Source organism: Bubalus kerabau, chromosome 4, assembly GCF_029407905.1.
Source record: "Bubalus kerabau isolate K-KA32 ecotype Philippines breed swamp buffalo chromosome 4, PCC_UOA_SB_1v2, whole genome shotgun sequence".
Taxonomy (NCBI): domain Eukaryota; kingdom Metazoa; phylum Chordata; class Mammalia; order Artiodactyla; family Bovidae; genus Bubalus; species Bubalus kerabau.
In genome coordinates this window covers 29,620,328-29,638,580 of record NC_073627.1, presented here as the reverse complement: position 1 = coordinate 29,638,580, position 18,253 = coordinate 29,620,328, and the positions used below count along the sequence as shown (strand labels likewise).

Here is an 18,253-nt window from a genome sequence, read left to right as displayed (position 1 = left end):
GCATTCCCCCGGGGGTCTCGGTCACCCCTTCTTCATCCAGCTCCCACCTCCTCATGCAGTTGTGGGGGTCGGGGCAGCAGTCGGGAGGGGCCCAAGTTGAGCAGGTCCAGCCTAGGGCGGCTGGACGGCCCCAAGGAGCCCCATTAGACCAGCCCAGGCCCCTCCCTGCCTTGGCAGTTGGCTGGTTCAGCCCCAGGGCCCCAAGCCCACCGCAGGGCCCCACAGCCCACTCCAGGGCCAGCCCCATGGCCGTCATGGCCTGGCTCATCACAGGCGCCCTGATGTGGAGGCCCCCCTCTGACCCACTTCAGTCCATCCCGCGGCTTGGATCAAACACGACAGGAGTGCCTGCTGTGACCCAGAGCTGGAGGCAGTGCTGGTTCTAACGGGTGGCTCCTGCAGGTGGGCAGCCCCGGGGCCCCCACACCGGGCTCCCAGGTGGGCGCCCCCTGCTGCCCTCAGGCAGCACTTGTGGGCGGCCCCCACTGCCCAGGCTCTCAGAGGCAGTTGGAGGTGCCTCTGCTCAGGGTGTCCCCCACGGGCACGCAGGGTCGGCTGGGCCCCTGGGCCCTGCCCCGCCCTCCCCAGCCACGTTACAAGCCCGGAACTTGCACACCCAGGCTGGCTTGGGAGGCTTCGCCTCGTCTCTCTGCACAAATTACATCCCGGCTTTTATTAGTCCCAGATCGTGCTCATTTCCCGCTGAGTGTCTTGTGGATATCATTAACATTTCTACAGCTTTTTTTAATACACTTTTTTCACATTCCCCCAAAATGCATTACCAGAAACATTATTTAAAAAGAGAGCGTGCTCTGACCAGCGCCCCCTCCCTGTTTAATCAGTCCAGCTGCCGCATCTTTTAATGTCGCCAAGCCGTGTTACAGCGGGTTTTCCGATACACAGGAGCAGCTGGACGTGGTGAGAGCATCTATCTCGAAGAAAAGACAGTTCAATTAAAATATGAGAAGCCCTGCGCCTGATGAAGAAGGCAGCAGAACGCTCACCCCAGCGCCGCCCCCCAGCCTGGCGGGGGCGGGCCCCCCCAACCTGTGCAGGAACAAAGGCCCCGTCCCACCAGCACCACCGGGACAAAGTGGGGCTCGGCCTCTTTAAAAGCCGCCTTGGGCCGCCACAGGCTCTGTTGTTATTAATTATTGTGATTATGATTACTTTTCAAGAGGACCATCAAAGGACAGAAGGGAAAGAGGCAGGCAGAGAGCTGGGGTGGGCAGCATCGGGAGGTAGATGGTAACCTCCGAATCTGGGAGGGAAGGAGGGGGCAGGAGGGCACCAGCTGGGGGTCAGGGGTGTGCCCGCCAACACTCCTTCACTCCTGGTCCAGCCCGGCCTCCCCATCCCTGCTTCCCCTCCCCCTTCTCCCAGATACTAGGTCAAGGCACATTTCTGAAATTCTAGCCAAATGGGAAGCAAAGGAAGAGGGAAAAGGAGGGAGGGAGAAAGTCAGTCTTGAGCTCTAGATCACCTCCCATGGTGACTCCTGCAAGCTGGCCTGCCCACCCCGTGCCCCAGGGCTTCTCTACCTCAGTGACGGGTATCCCTGCCCTGCAAGGGGATGCGATGAGCCCCCGAGCCCACCCCAGGCACAAGACCAGCAGCCCCCAAAGGTGTTCGGTAGCAGGTGAGCCAGGGCTCAGCCCTTCTTTCTGGCAAAGAGCAGAAGTCTCTGGTCCCCCTGCAGGCACCGTGGGGCCCATGGGGGCAGGGGCAGCCTTGGCCATGGGGCCTGCTCCTGCCTCCTGCCCTGTTACAGAGAATGGGAGGCTCAGAAAACCCAGGACCTGCCTGTGAGCCACCCACAGGAAGTTCTTCCAGATGGACGCTGCAGCAGCGTGGACTGAGAGTTCCCACTTCAGAGGAAGGCCCCCAGAGCACGACAAGGAAAGGGGGTTCCAATGTCCCCTCTGCAACCTCTGAGGCCCCAGAAGCTGGCTGGGGCCCGCCCCACCGTAGGGAGTCCACTCTTGGCTGCCTGTTGTGCGCTGAGCAGCCTCAGAGAGAACTCACTGGGTCCACGGCCTCTTCAGCCCCCAGGGTCAGGCTTCAGGTCAGGGAGATGGGCCTGACAGCACAGGCAGCAGCTTACTGCAGCGCTGCTGGGGCTGGGGAGGGAGGGGGGGGCGAGAAGGGAGCTTCTGTACCCTAGCTGGCTCTGGGGGTACAGGCGCATCCCACCTGCTAACCCAGGGTGGTTTTGTGCCTGGTTTTCTGACTTGTAGCTGCAGGGGAAAAGCTTTAAAACCCAACCTCCCTCAAGACCGGGGAACCAGGAGGCTGGGGTTGGGGGTGTCCCAAGAGGATCAGAGCTGGTGGGACCACCTGGGCCTCCCTCTGAGTTGTAGTGATGAAGACTGTGAACAGGACACCTTGATTAAAACCATCAGTCGCTAGTCAAATTTATGGCTATTCTGTGGGGTCTATTTTGAGTCCCAAGGGCTTGGCTTGAATGGAGGGGGAATGAGTTTCCAAGGAGGCCCCAAGACAAGACAGCCCAGTGCCCTCAGGCCTCTGGGACAGGGAGGGCCTAGGGATCAGTTGCTGGGGGAGGTCTGCCTGGGGCAGAGGGGCCCATCCAGGGGCAAAAGGAATTACAGAGAACAAGGCAGCCCCCCGCCCCGTGTGTGGGCAACACCCCCATAAACGCTGTGTGGCCCTCGCTCACCGGCACCCAAGGGAGAGCCCCTCAGGTCTGACATGCCACTCTATAGGCCCGGGAGAGAGGCAGGCAGACAGCCAGGCCCCTTTGCTGAGGCTGGGGTCCCAAGAGAAGGGGCTCTTTGAAGGATGTTGGAATGGGGGGGTGGGGCTTCTGGGCTCTGTAGATGTTTGGAATGCGCTTCCTAAAGCCCACCAAGCTGCCTCCTCCAAGGACTCCCTGGCGGAACAGCCAAGACCTACTAAGCTACCAGACCAGAGCCCCCCCTTGGGGTTCACCCACCAGGAGATGTGGTGCCCCACCTGAGCACTCCACTATCCTGGGTGCTTCGGGGCACTGCCTGTGGGCCTGCTGCTCTGTTAGTTCCCTAAGGCACCCCTCCCAGGAAGGGAGCCATGACCCCCCTTTCAGGAGTAACCTAACCTGCTGAATTCCCATAGCACAGCCCACAGGCAGCAAAGCTAAGCTCTCAGCTCCGTTCCCTGACTTCTAAAGCCATGCCTGCTGGCCCCGCCCCCGGTGCAGCTTCTGGGATGTGAGGGCCAGTAGGTCCAGAGACCTGGGTCAGCTGGGCTGGAGGGGCCCATGGTCCAGGGGTGAGAGGCAGATGGCCAGCCAGCCCCCTCCCTGCCGTGAGGTGTGGTGCAGCAGGAAGGAGTCAGCGCCGCTGTGCTGCTGGCCTCCTGGAGCCCTCCGGGGGGAGGAGGCAGTTGGCGAGGGGGGCTCCATGCCCATCGGTCTCCTGTAGATAGCAGCTGCTTTTGCATCATTTTATCCACCATTCAACAAAAAGCAACCCCCTTTCCCCAACTCTGTCAAAATGAGGAAAAGAAAACGGGGGGTACTGCTGGGATGCGGACAGCGAAGAGGGCCAGGGTCAGTCACCCACGCACTCAAGTACAAGGGGCTGGTCCAGAGGCTGGTGTCGGGGGCTCCCCAGCTGCCCCGTGCCCTGGTCTTGCAGGTGGCTGCATGCTACAGACGCCAGAGAGCCCATCTGTCTGCTGGCTTTCAGGGGAGCCAAAGAAGGCAAGGAGAGAGCCTCCCCTCTCACCCTGTGTGCCCCCACCCACTGTGACCTCCTGAGGAAGAGCAAATACCAAAGGACTGAACTGGCAGTCAGTCCAGCATCTCCCCAGGCCTCAGGGCCTTTGCACGGCCTTTCCTCTGCCGGGAAGACCATGCTCAGGGATCTCCATGGCTCCTCTGGCTCCTGGGCTGCAAGCCTTTGCTCATGTGACCTTCTCAGGTGGCTGACCCTCACCACTGTGTTTGAAACCCACGCTCCATCTCCCCTACACCACCCCTACTTCTCTAAGGTAACTAGCCACAGGGCTGGCTGGCTTCACTTTTTCCTGTCCTCTTTAGAAAGGAGTTCCACGAAAGCAGGGATTTTGCCTGTTTTGTTCGCACCCATATCCCAAGTAAGGGCTTCGTGGATGACATTAGTGTTGAAGAACCCACCTGCTAATGAAGGAGACACAAGAGATGTGGGTTCCATCCCTGGGTCGGGAAGATCCCCTGCAAAAGGAAATGATAACCCACTCCAGTATCCTTGCCTGGAGAATCCCATGGGCAGAGGAGCCTGGTGGACTACAGCCCACAGGGCTACAAAGAGTCGGACACGACTGAACAATAATTGTTGAATGTACATTGTTTAAAATGTCACATGGGACTTTCCTGCTGGTCCAGTAGTTAAGACTCCACCATTCTACTGCAGGGAGCACAGGGTTGATACCTGGTAGGGGAACTAAGATCTCAGATGCTGCCAGTTAATAAAATCCAATGTCTAATTGTTTAAAAATACATACATACATAAAGTGTCACAGTATGAAAATATCCAGAGCAAGACTGAGTACAGGTACAGAGCATTCTTGGGTGGGGATGAGGGGCTTGTGGCTGCACCTCCTCACTCATTTGACAAAGATCTCCCTGGGGGGTGGCAGAAAGCGCACCTGTGAAGGGCGCAGGTGAGAAGGGAGGGAAGCTGCTCCAGCTGCCTGTGGGATGCAGGACCCAAGGTGCCAGAGCCTCTGAGTGTTTCACAGAAAGACGAATCTCTCATTTTAAAAAATGTTATCTGGGCAGAAGAGTTAAACAGACATTTCTCTGAAGACCTACAGATGGCTGACAGGCGCATGGAAAGAGGCTCATCATTGCTAATTATTAGAAAAATGCAAATCAAAATGACAATGAGGTATAATACCACCTCACACGCGTCAGAATAGCCATCATTTAAGAAGTCTACAAATAACAAATGCTGTAGAGGGTGTGGAGAAAAGGGAACCCTCCTACACTGTTGGTGGGAATGTAAATTGGTGTAGCCACTGTGGAGAAGAGTATGGAGGCTGCTCAAGAAACTAAAAACAGAATTACCATAAGATCCAGCAATCCCACTCCTGGGCATATATCTGGAAAAGATGGAAACTCTAATTTAAAAAGATACATGCACCCCATCTATGATCATAGCAGCATATTCACAACAGTCAAAACATGGAAGCAACCTAGACGTCCATCGGCAGAGGAATGGATCAAGATGGTGTGGCGCATATACACGGTGGAATACTGCTCAGTCATAAAAAGAATGAAATCATGCCATCTGCAGCAACATGGATGGACCTTGAGATCATCATTCTAAGTGAAGAAAGTCAGAAAGATAAATACAACATATTACTTATATGTGGAATCTAAAATATGACAAAAACGAACATAGCTACAGAACAGAAACAGACTCACAGAGAACAGGCTTGTAGTTGCCAAAAGGTAAGGGTGGAATGGATGGGCAGTTTGGGATCAGCTGATGCAAACCATCACATATAGGATGGATAAACAAAGGTCCTCCTGTAGAACACAGGGAACTGCATTCAATGTCTTGTGATAAACCAGGACAAAAAAGAAATCTGAAAAATATATGCATAACTGAATCACTTTGCTGTAAAACAGAAATCAACACATTATAAATCAACTAGACTTCTATAAAATTTAATAAAATGTTATCAACCAAGTAAAAAAGTTTAACACCCCAGAGATCCAAGAGAACCGGGCTTCAGGCTGTATTTGCTCACAAGCTCCCTGGTGTCAGACAAAGGTAGCACTTGGCCTGAGCAATGCCAGGCACCTAGCGGGTGCCTGATGTGAAGAGGTTGGAACAGGAGCGCCCAGAACACTCCCTGGACTCTGGGAGAAGCCCTCAGACCAGCACTATTCACTTAAGCTGTGGAGTGGAGCACTGGGGGCCGGGTGGAGAGCAGCACTGAGCCGCGGGGGGCCCCATGGAACCAGAGCTCCGGGGGCTGCAAAGGCTGTTGGTAGGAGGCCCAAGGCCACAGAGGTGCTTATAACCCTCCTCGGAGCCCCACCCCAGCACTGATTAGGGAGGCCCTGCTGTCTCCCCCGGCCCCACAACATTGCTGGGTCCCTGCCGGGCTCCCTGGTGGCATCATCACAGTGGTAATTACATAATTAATGGTCTAATGAGCCACTTCACCTGTGTCTGCCTTGCTGGAAAGTAGCGTGAGGAGGGCAAGGGCTTCATCTGTTGCGTCCTAGGCTCTAAGCCTAGAAACTGCTCCAAGTACGGGCCTTTTTCAAAAAATATTTATTTGACTGTGCTGGGCCTTCATTGCAACAGGCGGCATCTTTAGTTTCGGCATGCAGGATCCAGCTCCCTGACCAGGGATTGAACCAGCACCCTCTGCATTGACAGTGCAGAGTCTTAGCCACTGGACCACCAGGAAGTCCCAGTAGATGCCTATTAAATGCTGCCTGGACAGAGGGGCAAGAGTACGTTACCTAACCCTCATCACAGCCCTAACAGAGGATGACAGGCCTTGGAGGCCAGGACGTGTGCAGCAGCCAACCAGGAAGGGACGACAGAGCTTCTGCTCTGCCCTCCACAGCCCCTGGGTCACAGCCCTCAGTGCCTGCACCCACTCGCTCACCAAGCCCGTCTCTTACGCTGCGCAGGGGCAGAGCTGGGTGCTGAGGATCCAGAGGAAAAAGCAGTGACTTCTGCCCTCCTGAGGCAATCAGACAGGCAGATGACTGTGGGGGTGTGACACCCACAAGGGGCTCTGGGGGTGGGGAAAGTAGGTGGTCAGGGCCGACTGGAAGGACGGGGCCCACTGATGGGAGGCAGGACTGACCAGGTGGGTAGTCCCAGTTACCACCCCTCCCAGATGGGGAGTCAGATGCCCACCGTCCACCTGATACCACCTCCCCTGCTCCCCAGCAGTCCTGCACAGTCATCCGCCATTTGTAGCTGCTGCCTGCTCACTGCTCCCAGGGAAGGGCCACTCTCCCCACTCTGTGGGGCCCACTGGTCTACAAAGCTGGAGAGGGGTCTCCCGGCTTGCTTCTGACCAGGGTGCCAGCGTCCCCCTCCACCACACCGCCAGCTGCTGTGAGCAGTAAGCCACCAGAAGCCTTCCAGGTCAAGCCACCTCCTCATTTTGCAGAGGGTTAGTGGAAGCCCAGACAGGGGCTGTGACTTGTCCAAGAGGTCCCGCAGGGCTGAGAGACCTCTACAGATCTGTGCTCCAGAATGCCCAGCCACCAGAAAACCAACTTGGAGCTGGAGGCCAGAAGTGGGGGTCCAGACCCTTCTTTTGGACATCCAGCATCCCAGGAGTCCGAGAACGCCCCCTCCTTTCCCCGCCCGGGGAAGGAACCTCCCCTCCCTTCCTTGCCTGACACCCCCTCTCCGCTGCATCCTGACAGCCCCTCCCGGCGCGGTTCCACCTGGGGAAGCCGGGAAGTGGCGCCCCTCCCTCCCCCAGCCCCAGGGGAGGAAGCCGCCTGTCAGGCCGCCGCGGCGTGTCAAATCCTCTTGCTGCCTAATTGTGAGACGGCGGCGTTTAAAGAAACGCTTTTCTGGCCGCCTGCCACACCGCAAACTGCTTGGTATAATTTTATTATTAAGGAGAGAGAAAAAGAGGGAGGGGGTGGAGAGAGAGAGAGAGAGAGAGAGAAAGGGAGCGAGAGAAGGAAATTGCTTAGTCCGAGTCAGCTGGTGGAGTATTCTCAACGTGAACGCGGCCCGGCTTTCCAGTTGGCAAGCTGACTTCGTTAATTGCGCATTCAGTCTCTACTTAGGGTAATTGAAACGAAGCGGGGCCCGGGTCTGACAATTAGGGTCTGCGACTAGGCCGTTAACCCTTCCGCCCCCGCCCCCGGCTCCCACGCACCCCTGGGGGCGGCGGGCGAGCGCCCCAGCGTCTGCAGGGTTAACGCGGCGCGGGCGCCGGCCGAGCGGGGGATGGGGCGAGGATGGGGGGCGTGCGGGGGCGCTTGCGGCCTCGCCGGCCCCCCCGCAACAGATGTTTCAGGCGTGTAAGACAAAGGCAGAGCTCCTGCCGCTGCCGGAGAAAATCCGCAGGACTCCCTCAGGGGCAGGTAAAATTTCACCTTCTATGTGTGTTCCCCCGCCCGCCCCCGCCCGATTTCCCGGCCTCTGCGCCAATCCGGAAAGCGCCACCAAAGACGCCGCGCCGCCGTCTCCGCCGCCCAACCCGCTGACCCCAGCAAGGTCGCGGCGACCTCGGGCTCCGCCAGCCGCGCGCCGGCCCCTCCTGGGGCGCCCCCGGCCGCAATCCCGCGATCGCAGGCGCCGGGAGCGAGGAAGGGGCGCTTTTCTCGCCACGAGGCGGAGGCGGCGGAGACACCGCGCGCCTCCCTCCGGCCTGCGCTGGGACCCCGGGGGCTGTGCCCCCCCGGCCCCCATCATTCATCTCCCTGATTCCCGCTGTAGCCGCCCTCGGAAGTCAGCCGAGTGAAGCAGCTGTTCCTTGCACACTCCACTTGACCAAAGATGATGATAAATGAGGCCCGGGCTGCGTCGGGAACGCGGCGGCGGCGGCGGCCGCGAGGGGCGCGCAGGGCGGGGCGTACAGCCGGTACCCCCTCCCAGCGCCCCGGGAAGGGCGAGGACGCTAAGGACAGAGGCCGACGGCCGCAATCAAAGGCCCGCACTCCCCTCTAGGCGCTCCGCGCCGCCTCGATGCGGGCGGAGAGGAGCCAGGCAGAGGAGCGCCCCCAACACCGGGGCCTACGCGAAGACCCCCTCCTCGCGGCGGCACGGCCTTCCCTCCGCATCCCGGGCCCGAGTGCCTTGGTCCCCACCGTGCCCTCGCCCGCGCCTCAAACCTATTAACGCTCGTAAATAATGAATAATGGAGCGAAGCTTCCCTCCGCCGCCAGCTGCGCCCGGTCCCGGGGAGGGGGCGCCCCGGCCGGGCGCGGGGGCCCGGGCGCACGGCCCCGCACACGTGCAGCCGCGGCGCGCAGGCGGGCACCCCGCCCGCCGAGGAGGGGGAATCCCGCTCTGCCCTCCCCAACGCCACCTCCCCTGGAGTCCTCTGGCACCGAACGAGGCGAGAGCGCGCGCGAGCTTCCCAGCCGGAGAGGGTTATTTTTAACCTGCCCCCCTTTCCTTCCCAGCCTCTCGGGTTTGCGCGCCCGTCCGCCTCCCCCGCCAAGCAGCCGAGGACGCAGGCTCCTCACCTCGCTCAGCGCCTCCGGACTCCGAGCGCCTCCCCCGGCCCGCGGCCCCCGCCCCTGCACGGGCATCGCGCGGCTAAATCTCAGCCTGGAAAGGACCGATTAGGAGCCGCGTGCCTTTCTGCGAAATATTGGAACCGGCTGGGCTGGGGGCGGGGAGCCCGGCGCGCTCGTCCCCTCGCCTCCCTCCGCGCTCGCTCAGCTCTCCCTCTGCAGACGCGGGGCGGCCAAGTCAGGGCGCCGAGACCCCCTCTGGATTTCGTCCTTCTCTCCTCAACGCCCACCCTTCTTCAATCATCCACGAAGCTGGAGCTTCTAATACGCGGACCCTCCGGCAGCGGCGGCGCCAAGTGGGGCGCTGCCTCCCCCATCTCCAGCCTCCTCCCTAAGCCGCTCCAAACACACACACCATTTACACAGCAGCGGCCTTGCACACCGGCGACTTCAAGGCGGACCGCCAGGCCGGGCCTGGGGTGCGGGGGGCGGGCGCTCCTCCCCCAGCCTGCCCCCTCCTCCCGGCCCCTTCCCCAGCAGGCCCAGCAGCCCAGACCCCCGCCCCCTTCCTCAGAGGCCTGAGGCACAGGAAGTCCACGTCCACTCCCATTACCCTGCTCGCCAAAAGGCCACCCACCCAAACCCCAGCCTGTCCTTCGCCCCAGAGAGGGGGGCAGCTAAGGATAGGGCTGGACCCAGAAAGCCCTGGGGGCTTCGGCTGGATCAGTCACTTGACATTTTCCAGACTGCTCAGGCATCGACCCCCTGACCACCTCCTTCCTGCAGGGGTGGGGGGTAGACTGGAGGTCTGGCCTGCTGGGAAGAGGGAAAAGGGCCTTCCCGCCCGGAGTGCTGGCCCAGTAGCAGCAAAGAACAGGGCATATTTGGGAACTGGGGCCAGATTTCTCTCCCAGGACTAGCTGAATGGGGTGGGGGGTGGGGGGGCGGGGGGAGCAAGCAGGCGCGGCTCCCACCCCAGGGTAGCAGCCTCTGTCCAAAATTACTGCAGAGGTAAGAAGCCTGGCCGGTTGGAGCTGGGGTGGAATACAGATGTGAGAACAGCTGGCCTGCTGACACCCTTGGGCCATCTGGGAGGCCCAGCCTGGCCTGGACAGGAGGAGGTTTGAGGACAGAGCAGGGATCCCCTGGGCACACACACAGCCTGGCAGGGCAAAGGGGGGTTGTCACCCGGCTTCTCTCCTCAACCAGCCTGGATACAGAGCCTGGGGCCTCCCCCAGGTCTTGAAAATTCTCAGTAACCCTCAGACCATGGAAGCAGGTATAACAGCAGGACAGCGTGTCTGTCCCCTCCTAGGGCCTTGGCAGATCATACCGCTAACCCTCAAGCTGCCATCTGGAAGGTGATGTAACCTCTCATTTCACAGATGGGGAAACTGAGCCCTGGAGTCGGGGAAGGGGGTGGGGAGAGGGCTCCTAGCTCCTCCCACCCCAGCTTGTAGGAGGAGTCCTCCCATTCTAGGGTCAAGGATGACAGGGAGGCCCTGGTTCGCTCCTTTGGAAATTTCAGAAAACTGTTTTTCTTGGGAGAAAAAAAGGGCAGGGGCCTGATGTGGTGAAGAGCTGGAGAGAAATCACACCGTCCACCAACTACCCGCCCAATCTCCTCCCCCCAAGCCCCTCCCAACCCCTTCAGACTCAGCCACCCTGGTGATGGGGGTCTTACTGAGGGTCCCAGGAGGAACCTCATGTGCGGCCCAGATGTGAATGTCACAAGCTCTTCACACGTGTGTGGCTGGTTAGGACAAACCACAACTTCACATAGGGCCTGGCAGCTTTGCGTTGCCCAAACAGGCAGCTCCTATTTTGATATGAGAGGGAGTCTCCATCTCAAGGCTGGATTCTGGATTGGGGGGACTCTGCCAGATGAACAGCTGGGGCCACCCTGTGCTCCGGGCTCCCCTGCTGCCCCTCTGCTGGGAAGGGAGCTTCCATTTCCGGGCAAGGCTTGGATGGATGCCCTGCTGCCCCCTCTGCCCCCCATTCCTGGCTCTCCCCAAAACCAGGTGGATCCTGGGTCGCCCCCCTAAACACATCGCCTGGTGACCAGAAGCACTGGCTTTTGGGGAAAGCAAACCACCAGCTCAAATCCGGAGGCAGCCTGGGACCGCTCTCCTCAGGACGGAAAATATTTGCCTTTGGTTTTCGGCTGCTGCTTTGTCCTGGCTGACTTTCCTCTCCTCCATGCAGCCGTGAGACGTGGAGGTGCTGGGGGGCGCAACCGAGGGGAGGGCAGCTGTCTGAGTCCAGCGTCCAGCTGTTCTGAACAGCACTCTGTTTCTCTCCCAGGACGGACAGGATACTTTCTGCCCATTCTCTGTGCTTGTAGCTGAAAGCATGTTTCTTTCTCCCCAGGCCCGGCCCTCTCGGGCCTCCCCTCCAACTAAACCAGATCTCCTGGCCCGCCCCAGATTCCGGTCACTAGGTGTCTGGGAAGTGCCTCTCTCAGTTGTTCACAGTGAACTCAGCCCAACCCCAGGGAGCCCGTTCTGGAAAGCTGTGGGAGAATCTTTGCTGGCCAGCTCTGCGCTGACCACAGGGAGAGGGCAGTCTTCTATCGAGACGGGGGCTCCAGAGATGTCAGAGTCACATCCACCAGTTGTGGGGGCTCGCTGGTGGCTCTGGAGTACTGAGAGTTGTCACCTGGCCCAACTTGGTCCCCATCCTGTAAAGACCTGGGCTCTGATGCTACACAGCTCTGCACACCATGCTGGGTGACCTTGGGCCGCTCACTTCACCTCTCTGAGCCTCACGCTCCCCAGCTGAAGCCTGCTCATACCCCAACACGCCGACGCGGGTCCATGAGACTGGCGGAGATGCCGTGCTTGGTGCCTGGTGGAGGAAGCACAAGTGGCAGCAGTTTCCAGCGCTGCCCACGGGGCAAGAGCCAGACCCTGCACTGCCTCTGCCTCCCAGGGAGCTAAGGGTGGGACAGAGCAGGTCGTCAGGAAGGGGCTGGGGCCGGGGGCTGGGACCCAGGGTTAAGGTCTGTGCTCAGACGTGTCCCGACCCCCATGGCAGATGAGCTGTCCTCCCAGCTGGACTGCCGCTGTTGTGCGGGAGCTGGGTGGAGGGCAGAGTCTGGGTTTCTGTGACTTTTAATGAGCTCCCAGGTGAGGCTGCCTGCTGGCCTGGGGGCTGCAGAGGGCAGCAAGCTCTCAGCCCCTGGAGGAGGCTGGGCTCAGCGAGGGGCCCTGAGTCCTGTCCTGTCCAAGGAGGGCTGCCCAGGACCTGGCGTTAGCCTGTGGCTCCGTGTTCCCGAGCCGTCTGTCTCAGAGCTGGGGTCCTGCAGCTCTGCCCCCCCGCCCCCCAGACTCTGCACCCAGCCCTGCTTCCTGGCAGCACTGAAGGGCAGCTCATGCTGCTGAACCCATGGTCACTTCAAGTCTAGGCCTCCTGGGCCTCAGTGTCCCTGTCAGGACAGTGAAAAACTGGGCTAAACTCATCCCCCTTTCCATTGATGGTTCCAAACCCTCTCCCATTCCCTGACCCCTTCTGAGGGGCAACAGATCCAGACCCCAGCACTGACCCCAAGAGCTGCAGACCTGGGGTGGGTACAGGGCTCACCCAGACCATCCTCACCACCTCACGAGCCTGGTGCTGCCCTAGTAAGCGCTTTCACAACAAACTTCATCTTCATGCCAGTCCCGCGGGTGGGTCCCATGACCACCCTTGTTTCACAGATGACAGTGCTGAGCCCAGAGACCTGACGCCCGAGGCCACACCCCAGACGAGGGGCCGGGGGCAGACCTGGGTTCTCTCAGGCTGGCTTGGCCCCTCGGCGTGCCAGACCACGGAGGATTCCTCTGGGGAAACCACTCATTTTGGCCCCTCCAGTGCTGGTGTGGATGTGATGCCTGTCTTCCTGGCCGGCAGTGGGCCCTGGTCGAGTTACGGAGGTGGGGGTAAGCCGGTGCAGTCGCTGAGAGAGCTCTTTGGTAAATAGGAACCAGCTGTGCCTCTGACCTGGCCCAGCCAGGCCCAGAGTGGTCTGCACCACATGAACTGCATGCAGTGTGCAGAAGCCAAAGCCCGGAGATCCTATATGTGTCCCCGTGAGGGGCTGAGGAACACACATGTGCGGAGGTCTGTACCATGGATATGGGCTTCGTGTGTGGATGGGGTGCAGCCTTTAGGTTGGTGAGCAAACCACAGTGTAGACTGTGCAGAGAGGCCCCACCTGTATAAAAGAGGAGGGGTACTTGATTTTTCATTTTTTACCATGAGCCTGTGATACCCACTTAGGATTTTAAGCTTACACTGTGGATAAATACCTACCCTCCAGGCTGGCTCTGAAGATGGCTGGAGAGTGCGCCCCGTGCCGGGCTCCCATCTGGCCCGGCGGTTTTCCAGTTGCCAGGCTACAGCAGGCTGTGGCCATCAGCAGGAGGGACAAGCCCAGCTGCCAAGAGGAGGCAGCCTCACTGAGTCCTGCAACAGGCAGCACGGCAATCATGCATCATCTTACAGATGAGAAAACTGAGGCCTGAACCCCCACAGAGGCCAGGACCTCGCTTCTGGGTACACCACTTTGGGGGCAGCTGCCACGGCCAGGGCCCTTGATGAACAGGGCCTGGGGCTCACAGGGAAGGCTCCCGGTCTGTGGGACACCGAACTTCTCACTCCATTTCTACCAGCACTCTGCTCCCCTCCAACTGCCAAAACAAAGGCAACACTCGTGATAAGGGCAGAGGCGTCTCTGGCTCCCAGGGGCTGTGAGGGTGCGGCTGACCGTCTGGGAATGCTGGGCTGAGTCCCAGTTGGGCCGCCCGCGCGCCCTGGGGCTGGGCCTCAGTACCTCAGTCGTGAGCAGGCGCGGGGGTCAGTCCCTGGAGGGCAGCGTGTCTAGGGACAGTGTCTGGCAGAGCAGGGCCCAATAAGCAAGTTGTTATTTCTAAGAAGAAAACATTTGTATAATTTTTTATAATAGAGGGCAAATTCAGGAAAATCCTTGACCAGTCCTAGTGCTGGCTGAGGAGGGGGCTCAGGAAGCTGGGAGCTGTCTAGGGTGACAGGAACCGGGCTCTGGCCTCAGGAGCAGCTGGTGCCTGCCTGGGTGGGCAGCCATGCTGTCTCGGCAGGCAGTGGCCAGAGTGAGGCCTGGCTGTCTGAGTTCTCAAGCTGGCACTTTGGGTAAAAGAGACTTGGCTGGCTGGCTGGAGGCCTCTGCAGGCCCGGGCCCGTGGAAAGAGGACTCAGAAAGGCCCTTCTGTCCTCCTGGCTCTGGGCTGCTCATTTCCAGACCAGAGCCTCCTGTGTCTTTGGAAAGGGCATCGAGTACCCAAGGGCTGCTACTGACTCGCCATGTGACCTCGGGTGAGCCCCCGCCCCCACCTCTCTGGGCCTCCATGTCCTCACCCAGGAGACTGGGCCCACCTCACGGGGTTGAGCAAGAACCAATGAGAACATGGACAGAAAAGTGCTTTGTCATCGTCACCCTCGTAGCTGCTTCTCACACGATGTTTACGTGTGCAGAGCCCTGCTCTAAGAAGCAGTCTACATATTTTAACTCCTCTTACCAATGATGCGACAGAGGCTCAGAGAGATTAGGGCACTTATCCAGAGCTGCACAGCTTGTGAGGACCAGAAGCACCATGATAGTAAAGTGCTGTGAGGCCTGATTTTATTATAGTTCAAGGATGTGGGTTGGGTCAAGGATGGCCAGGCTGCACACTTCCTGAGGCAGCTTTGGCCAGTCCAGGAGGGCGGGCGGGGCAGAAGGGCCCTAATCACACCTGAGCAGGAACTCAGGCTCAGAGGAGGCTTCCCGGAGGCCTCCCTGGGTCCGCATGGCAGGAGGCCTTGGGGGCCGTGGTGAGGGTCTGGAAGTGTCAGGCAGGAGCACCGACTCAGCAGCAGGTTCCAAACACTGATGGGGAGAAGCAGGGCAGCTTCGGGGTTCCTCAGAGCCCACGCTTCCAACCCACCAGGCGACACCGCCTTCAGCACATCCACCAGCTCGCCCCCAGTGGCTGCAGGGTCAACACCCTGGTGTGACAGATTGCACATCTGAGGCCCAGCAAGGGCAGGTGTTCACACAGCGTGGGGGCTCGGAACTGTTCCCCCACCCCCCATCTCTGGCCTCCTTCCTCATGCCTACAGGCCTGCACCAGCCTCGTCCCCCTCCCTGTCCCACTGCAGGGACTGTCTGACACTGAGCGGGTGGTGGTCTCCCTCCGGTCAAGACCTCCTTGGCACTGCTATCTCGGTATGGATGGACGAAGCTTCCAGCACAGTGAGGACAGGCCCCTGGAAACGCGGAAGGGCCTGAGATTCCCATGGGAAAGGGCTGGCTCCAGCAGAGGCCTCTGCAAGCCGGCTTTGATGGTGGATAAGCCCCAGCTGGCTCCACAGGCAAACTTGATCCTAGTGAACTGGACAGGCCCGCAGGTCCACGCGACACCCCCACAGCCCCAGAGCTCCCAGCAGTTCCCTCCACCTGCAGAGCCAGCGTGAGGAAGGTTTTGTCCTCCAAACACCCTGTATTTAAAGATCACCGTGTGTTCCCTCTCACAGGTGCAAAAGGAAAGCTAATTAGGCCTTTGATGGACATGAGCAAGCCAGGGGTCATGGGCCTTGTGTTTGCCGAATGACTGAGTGAGTGAATGAATGGATGGATGGGTAGGTGGGTGGACAGACAGGCAGTGGGTGGAATTCCAACCCCAAGCAATGCCATTGCTCATTAGCCTGAGTGAAATAAGACTTCCTCAAGGCTTTAAAGAACATGGCAGGCAGGGACTTCCTTGGTGGTCCAGTGGTTAGGAATTCACCTGCCAGTGCAGGGGACACGGGTTCTATCCCTCATCCAGGAAGATCCCACATGCCACAACTAAGACCGGTTGCAGTCAAAGAAGAAAAAGAAGAATATGGTGGGCAATTTCCAGGGTCCCAGGGACCCCCTGCAACCACCCCTGTCATGACACCTGGGCCCAGAAATGGAGGGGCACGGGGAGGGGTGCTGGACCCCAGCTGCACCTCGCTGTGTGGGTCATCCCGGGGCCTCCAGAGCTCATCGAGAAGACCCCTTACCTGGGTCCTATCCCTGTGCTTGGGGCTCCCAGCATCACCTTGACCCATAAGTGTGCCCAGGGTCCCTGGGGACCTCTTGCTGGGGACCTGGAGGGCAGGTGAGGAGGAGGGCTGCATGCCTGCTGAGCCCGCCCAGCAGCTCTGCAGAGCTGGGGAGAGCAGGATGCTTGTCATCCACGGGGACATGGGGACGGTTTAAGGTGAAATTTAAGCCCATTAGTGCCTGGCTAATGACATCAGCAGCGATAGTGAGAATGAAGATGGCAGGGTGTGCGAGCACCATAAATTGTGGGGCCGGCGCCCGCCTCTGTCCTTGGGCCAGAGTCCCGCCCCCCACCCCCAGCCCCCGCGCCCCTGCCTGCCCCCCCAACCCCCGCCCCGGCCCAGCCCCCAGGGTCAGAGTGTGGCCGGGGCCTTAGCCAGAGCGTGAGAAAAGCTGGGCTAGGGAGCTGAGCGTGCAGGCAGCATCTCCCTAATCTCCCTCCTTTGATAACTTCTGTCTTTCCGTGCATACGCAAGAACCCAGCTCAGCCTCCGGCATCTCTTCCCAGGCTGAGCCGTCGCCCTGCAGCTAATGCCTGACAGCTCTGTTTATGTCTCCCCATAATTCTCCAGTTTTATGTTTTTTTTTCGGGGCCATTAAGCTCCCAGCCACAAGCTCCTTCCCCTGCCCCCGCCTGCCTTTGTCCTTGAGGCCTGGCCGCCCCACCGCCCTGTGGGAGAAGGGCTGCCCTCCCCCAGCAGGTGGACGGGGGGCCGAGTGCTCACTCTGGACATCCCCGTCCCAGTCCCCTGGCTTCTCATCACAGGGCTCGTCCCGCTCGTCCCCAGGGACACAGGACACCAGGGTGCCAGGGAGCCTGGTGAGGCCCACTCTCCCTCAGACTCTGGCTTCTTTTCCTGGGTGGTCTCTGCTCTTCCTCCAGCCTCAGCCACTCCTGAGGGCAAAACCCCCTGCCTTGACCCCCTTCTGCAGCTCCAGATCCCCAGATTCAGCGCACCCATGTCACCCCGAGGCCCCCCTCCGTACACACCTCATCCTCTGCCCCCGTCTCCCCATGGTCCATTTCTGAGGAGTCCCCTCAGGGTCCTCAGGGCCCCTCTCCTGTCCCCACGACCACAGCCCAGGTCTGGCCACGGGTCAGACTGGGTTCCCAGTTCCCAGCCTCCCCACCACGTGGCCTCTCACAAGCTCGGCCCCAGGAACTCCCTTGCTCTACAGCCTTCACTGGCTCCCCATTACTTAGTCCCCGTCCTCAGTGTGCTGCTCCCACTGCCCTGCCTCCTGCACTGAGACCAGTGGAGGCTGCCCCTCGCCAGGCCCCCACTTCTACAGGCCAAACCCAGGGCGGAAGGACTTCCTCAGCAGGAAGCAGCCCTTCCCTTGCCCTCTGGGTGCCCACAATGCCCTCACGTGGCCCCTGTGGGTCATGGAGTCCCTGGTTGCCCCGCTTGGACGCCTGGCTCCCTGAGTGCCCGGGGCAGGCAGCTGCCACTCAAGAGCCGGCTTCCCCCACTGCTGTGGGGGCAGTACCCCAGGGCCCACGCAAGGCCAGGTCTCCTCAAAGAGGCCAACTCGGGATGCCAGAAAGCAGAGCCTTCCAGACCCCCTTCTCTTGCCCTCCAGGAGTGACGGAGAGGAAGGGGTGGCCCCCCAGCCCCCTGCCTGATGCCCTGTCTGCCTCCTGAGGTAGAGCCACTCCTCCTCAGCCCTCTAACTTCCACTTTCCTTTCAGCTGAATTGCCTTTGCAACCAGAGGCCTCCTGCCCAACCTGCCCCTTCCCTGCACCTGTGGGCCGCTGAGGCGCCGCCCCTCCCCGTGTAGGTGCTATGGGACGTTTGAGCCTGCATCCCGAGGCAGGGGAGTCGCATCCCTGGGACGTGGGTGCCGGTGTTGCAGCCTATCCTCCTCTTCACAGGTGCTCGGCTTGGTTTCAATCGATTCTGACCTTGTTGTTCTGTATCCCCCGGGGTGTCTGGCCACAGCTTGGCAGGTCCCCCCACCCCACCCACCTCCCACCTCCCACCAAGACTTCCTG

The 18,253-nt window shown here is 60.0% G+C and overlaps 2 protein-coding genes across 9 annotated transcripts in view; one reads left to right on the top strand and one right to left on the bottom strand.

Annotated features, from left to right (window-relative positions):
• The window catches only part of RAI1 (retinoic acid induced 1), a 106,958-nt gene that overhangs the window by 12,751 nt on the left and 75,954 nt on the right, over window positions 1-18,253 (bottom strand). The window contains exons 1-6 of one of the 8 annotated variants that reach the window (XR_008713008.1): window positions 9,176-9,293; window positions 5,411-5,574; window positions 5,179-5,308; window positions 5,051-5,103; window positions 4,139-4,195; window positions 647-928 (exon numbers count right to left, since the gene is read on the bottom strand). The exons of 2 other annotated variants lie outside the window; for them this stretch is intronic. The gene's annotated coding sequence lies outside the window, so the exon portion shown is untranslated. Of the gene's footprint in view, window positions 1-646; window positions 929-4,138; window positions 4,196-4,393; window positions 5,309-5,410; window positions 5,575-9,175; window positions 9,294-18,253 lie in introns of those variants that run through there. 5 more of the 8 variants (XR_008713007.1, XR_008713009.1, XR_008713006.1 and 2 more) reach the window with 5 other exon arrangements.
• LOC129650831 (uncharacterized) lies at window positions 7,943-9,748 on the top strand. Its single transcript, XM_055579632.1, has 2 exons — window positions 7,943-8,068; window positions 9,113-9,748. The coding sequence occupies exons 1-2, from the start codon at window positions 7,943-7,945 to the stop codon at window positions 9,746-9,748; spliced, it is 762 nt and encodes a 253-aa protein (XP_055435607.1).

What these genes read in the sequence shown, in the direction of transcription:
- LOC129650831 (XM_055579632.1), top strand. Translation starts at nt 7,943, where the DNA reads ATGGGGGGCGTGCGGGGGCGCTTGCGGCCTCGCCGGCCCCCCCGCAAC. An exon ending in CAGGACTCCCTCAGGGGCAG is followed by an intron (nt 8,069 to 9,112) that starts GTAAAATTTCAC and finishes TTTCCTTCCCAG; the next exon opens with CCTCTCGGGTTTGCGCGCCC.